At 36.1% G+C, this 5825-nt stretch overlaps 1 protein-coding gene across 1 annotated transcript; it reads right to left on the bottom strand.

Annotated features, from left to right (window-relative positions):
* Nucleotides 1–268: 268 nt before the first annotated feature.
* On the bottom strand, nucleotides 269–1648 carry LOC141249759 (uncharacterized). Its single transcript, XM_073669791.1, has 3 exons — nucleotides 1210–1648; nucleotides 531–683; nucleotides 269–357 (listed from the first exon to the last, which is right to left on the bottom strand). The coding sequence occupies exons 1-3, from the start codon at nucleotides 1646–1648 to the stop codon at nucleotides 269–271; spliced, it is 681 nt and encodes a 226-aa protein (XP_073525892.1).
* Nucleotides 1649–5825: the final 4177 nt, after the last annotated feature.

Consider the following 5825-nt stretch of genomic DNA (forward strand, 5'->3'; position numbering starts at 1 on the left):
TCCCTAAATAAAATACTCAATAGTTAGCAATTCATTTATGATATAGAAACACGTGATTAATTAAAAAAAATCATTGCAATTGTGAAAACAAATTCATAGAAAATTCAAACAAGTTAGTAATCAATTCAATGCACTAGATATTTTCCCATCATAGTTTATTTGCAGGGAAATATGGAATCGTAGGTGCAAAATTCAAAAATCCTTAACAAAATCAATAAAAACTAAAAAGCGATTTTATTTAGAAGATTTTAAGAGATTAATCACTTGGTCAAAAGTTCAAATGATTGTTTGGAATGAGATTTGCAGCGAAAGAGACTATGGGACACGGTGTTATTGGTGTCATAGACAAATAGGAGACTGCCAAATCCAACAAAAATGGTCAGGTGAAGGAAGTAAGGATTCTTCTATGCTAGAGAAAAAATTGTTTAAAGATTGATGAGTTGCCGATGGAATCTCGGCCTTGCTTTGTCCACTTCTAAGAAAAAGAATGCTTTCTTCCAAAATTTTAAGGAGATAATTACAATTTGTACCGATGGCAGAAAGGTTGTGGGAGAAAGATACACAATCGTGGCTAACCTGGTCGTTGGCAAAGCTGGAGAAGCCAAAGATGTCAGGTCTAATATTATGATTTTGATATCCAGGTTTTATAGTGATGAGATGGTAATGAGTTGCCGCATACATTTCTGTAACCCAAGGTAGTAAAAGGGTTGTAACCGCAAGTGTCGACAATTAAGGGTTTAAGGGTAGAAAGAGAAACATAACGGTTGATTTAGAGTAATTTAATGCTTCAAAAGATCAAATTTATAAGCATTATATGATTAGATTTAGATTGGATATTTTATTTTTTTATTCCAAACTTCAAACATTTAATATGAATTTACTAATGTGAATATATCTCCTACATATTCAGATCAGATTTGTAACAAAGATTCATAAATAATACATATTTAACGGGAGAGGATGGCGTCATTCTTATTACCAATTTATGTAGCATACATAATATCCCAATAACCCTCAGTGCATGATCTAAATCGATCAACTGAATATTCAACTAAGCTCTCTTAAAAACAACAAGAAGAGGTTGACTAGAACTCATAACCCCCAAAAACCTCTTCCCAAATTCCTTAAATACCCCTACATCGCCACACTCCACCCTACATTCACTACAAACCCCAGGGCAAAACACCACCTTATAAATCCCCATTTTACCCTCCTTCACAACCCTAAACCAATTACTCACCGTCCTAACACCAGGGCTACCCGCCACCCCACCGCTCTCGACGTATCTTCTCCGTCCTCCCAGCCGCCACACAGTCGATTGTACACACGTGGTGGCGGCAGCAAACTCCACGTTCACGTTGGTTGACGCTTTCAAAACTTTGTCATTAGGGTTGACTGGCTTGAACCTCACCGGAAGACCTCTCGAAGCTTCTAGATCTTCCTGGATGACGTAGAAGGGGCAGAACTCGGAGGAGTTTCTTGGGCCCTGGGTGACGCCACCGCCACCACTGCCACGTGTTGATGGGAGAATGTAGTAGGGGTACTGGGTTTCAACCGGGTTACCTGTGACGTCTTGGACCGGTTCAGATGAACCGGTAGTTGTTAGGAGGAGTAGGGAAATTGGGAGGATTAGATAGATGGATTTCATGGTGTTTTAACTTTTGCTATATCATGGAAGATTATAGTTCCGTTATATATAATTTTTTGGTTGGTATTTTTATAACATAGATATGAAGCTGATGTCACTAGCGAGCGTTACGTAGACTATTGCTAACAAACATAGTTCAATCTTTACTCGGGTTATTAGTTGGGTAGGCAATGCATTAAATAGTTTGAATAATAAACCGTGATACTAAGGCTCTCTTAGACATATGAGCTGCGTTCGAATTGGAATTGGACATGAATTAAAAGGTGAGACACGAATTAGATGAAAGAGTAGTTGAAATTGAGATTATTACTTTAGTTTTAGTTAAAGCTAGGTGGTTGTCTGATATCACAAGCTAAAATTTTAAATAAAAATGATAGAGTTATCAAAATGGGTATAGTTTATATAATTAATATTAACAAGATGCTAAAACTGGATAAATAAAATTTTCTAGTTGCCTTAAGCTTGTTTAATGTTCGGGTAGCACATTAATAAAATAAGGCCTGTTAAGCTAGTTTAATCTTGTTAAACTAACTTAATATTAATTTTCTGCGTACTAAATATGTAGCTTGAAAAAAAATTAAGCTGCTTTAAGCTTCCGAAAAACTTTGCCGATATAAGTGCACATGATATACGAAGATAGGCACAAATGATCAATTCATCCATAACTTATTAATTATTCAATAAAATTTAGCATATACTATCATTTTTTTCCGTGCATTGAACTAACTTTATATTATAGTTATAATAGAAATATATAAATAAAATATAAAACAGTAATAAAATTTGGATATAATTAATACATATTCTTCGTTTAGTGTCAATATTTTATAGTTTAGAAAGCTATGTTGCAAAAATTATAATTAAATGTTTCTTTATTTATGTGTTTTAAAATTAAATCGTTCAATTTGAAAGACATTATATAGTTCTACCAAAAAATAGTAAATAAAATTTAAATATTTATTGTTCATACGCATTTTTATTTTTTTAAGTTTTATACAAATCTAATATGCTTTTTGTTTTTTCAAAAATTCATTGTTTCAGTTTAATATTAAATATTCCATTAATACTTTAAATTTTTTCATATGTAACTTTATATATATATATATATATATATATAGATTTGTTCCTTTAAGAAGAAACTTCAGATATACTATATAGAGGACTTATCAAGTAGTGACTCTTTATACTGTGCGGACTCATCACAGTCGTTCGATCATTTTGATAAAAAAGAACTTTACACGCACTTACACGTGCTCCCCCCTAATTGACTCTCCACTTTCTACTTCTCTTCTCTTTTTGAGATTTACAACTTTTTACTCTCGCTCTCTCATTCTCCAGTACATTTCTTCGTTCCACATCCTACGTACTTCGTTCAAACTCTACAAAAAATATTGCTAGATGAGTTCGATCTTACTTCTTTCCAATCCTTGTTGTTAGTGTCAATGATGGTGAGAAATCAAAACCCTTGTGGATCGTGTTCTTTGAGTACTTAATTTAACTAAAGAATGGTTCTTTTGTGTGAAAAAGATTAAGACTTTTAAGGCATTGAATTCTAAACGATCTTTTTTATTGATTCTCTTAGAGTTTACAACTTCAAGGCGAACACACAGTTCTTAGTTCGTCTTCCTAAACTCTCCTAGAAATTACTTAAACTCTAAATCAACAAAGATAACCTCAATGAATGAACTACGCTTTCTAATTCGTTAACTAATCTATATATACTAAAGAGATAATCGCTGGGAACTAATATACTAAAGTTTTATAATATAATTAAATAACACTATGAATCGTAACAGATACTCAAAGATAACAAAGTAGCTCTAACAACCTAGACCACGAATCTAGGAGATCTCGTATAAACTCTATCTTTCCCTGAGGAACTGGGAAGATATCTTTCCTCTTTTATGTGCCCGGTTTCCTTCCTTGTCACTCGGTTCCCTTAACATGTCACTCCCTTGTATTATTTGGGACTTTAGTTGCTCGGTTCCCTTGACTCTGGTACTCGGTTCCCTAACCTCGGGGAAGCGCTTTAAGCGCGTTGTTTCTCTTCTCGCGTGACTCCCTTTAGTCGCTTGAGCTTCCTATACTCAATCTCGTTAATTCCTTTGCTCCATGGACTAGTTTGCTCAAAGGTCTATTAATATCCTGCAATAACTCACACAAGGTAGACATTAGTATATAAAGATGGTTGTTATCATTAAAATTAAGAGATCATATGTTATAGATACTAGTAGCTAGTTCCTATAACCCAATAATTTCCCCCTCTTTAATGATGACAAACATAGAATCCTGACATAGATGTATAAGATTAGCTGACGAGGGCTGTCGTAGGGCCTTATCAAAGTAATCATTTTCTTACTTCTCTACAGGTGTAGAGTGGCAAGTAGGAGTCGAATCCCACAAGGAGTCTGTGTATCTGATCTTGTCTTTGCAAAGCAATTAACTTAATAATAAGGAAATGGAGAAAAAGGGGGAATATGTTTGATTGATTGAGAAAACTAATAAAAGCAAGCGATTTGTTCTCCTAAGCATCAACTTATGAAGTTATGGGTTTGATCATCGATTTCCTATCACAAATTGGGTTCAATCTCTTTATATTTTATGTAATGTTTGTTCTAATCCATGTACTAGAGTTGCTAAATAGGTCAACTAGTCCTAATAGCGTCTTACCTACCAATCTAATCATGAAACTATCAAGATATATCCTAGGTAGCATTAAGTTCATGAATGGACATGAAGGTATATTGCCCTTGCCGCCTATACCTCATTAATCTCCACATCCTACAAGTCCAACTAGTCCATGTAGAGATTTGTTCCACTAAGTAGGCGAGGTTCTCCAACTCGGATAAACCATGCTCTGGCTATATGAAGAAAACATGTAAGCCTAGGTAGCTAAGCCAGATAAACATGTTGCAATCAATATATATGACAAACAAGAGATTAAAATAAAGCAATAGCATATTATGAGAACCAAAGAAGAAAACCTACAAACCCATTACTTTTGCAGGCTTTCGCCCGGGAACAAAACATAAGAGAATACTCCCTCCTCATACTAACAAAGCTATTCTATTATTCTATGGAAAATGTGATAGCTAGGGAGGAGGCAAAGCTCTCCCTATAAATAAGAAAGCAAAACCCTAAAATAATGTATGTGGAAAACCAGCTTCGAAACTATACAAAATCTAGGTAAAGGAGCCCATTTAAGCCCATGAATTCGGCCTTCCTGCGGCGATGGAATGAACAAGGGCGCGGGCGCGCTTCTATCGGCGCGATCGCGCCGCCTCAGTATGTCATGCGCGGGCGCGTCTTGTGAGATGCGGTCGTGCCACTGGAAGATTGCGTTGGCTTGGCTGCGCAAGCTCCGGCGCAATCGCGCCCTCGAAAATTCGCCCCCCCCCCCCTTTTCTTCTCTTCTTGGCCCATGCTTGTTCTCCGCCTTCCACGTCTTCTCCTTGTGCACGTAATCCTCGTATTAGAACACTTTGCTCCACAATGTCGGGATTACGGCCATGCTCCATTCATCACCTCTTTTGCATATGGTTGATGCTCATATCCACTCCTTATGATGTACAAAATACCGCAAATCATTAGCCAAAGGAGCTAAGAAAGAAATAATCATTGATTCCCCCTTAGTTTGTGAATAGTTTTCACTTATCATCCTTTTTATCTTACCACGAGTGTTAGTTCCCCCTTAATTAACATCATTTAAAAGGACATGCTCAATATTAAACAAGGGAAAATAAGCATAACATGTGCATTCCCTCTAGAGGAATAATTGAGTGATGCATATGAAAACAGTCAAGTGAGTCGCTCCTAGTAAGCACTATAGCAAGCAATTATTTAAACACAAAGCAAACTTTATATTATTAATAATCAAGCAGTAAGAGCACAAAATACATTTGGATAAGAGAGGGCTTTTGGATTCCTAAGGAGTTCTAAGTGCTAAGAATGCAGGGTATGTAGTTGACCGAAAGAGCACTTCAGGTATGGCTCAATTTATAGGCCCTTGCCTTGTTTCTTAGGGATCTAGAAAGCAAAACTCCGTATCTGTGTCCACCATCGAGGCGGAATACATAGCGGCTTCTTCATATTGCGGTCAACTCATATGACTCAAGCAACAACTCAAGGACTTTGGTATTTCTATGGGATCTCTCGAGATAAGATGTGACAACACAAG

This window comes from Phyllobates terribilis, unplaced genomic scaffold, assembly GCF_046119375.1.
Source record: "Phyllobates terribilis strain yellow unplaced genomic scaffold, ASM4611937v1 Scaffold_5106__1_contigs__length_54360, whole genome shotgun sequence".
NCBI lineage: Eukaryota > Metazoa > Chordata > Amphibia > Anura > Dendrobatidae > Phyllobates > Phyllobates terribilis.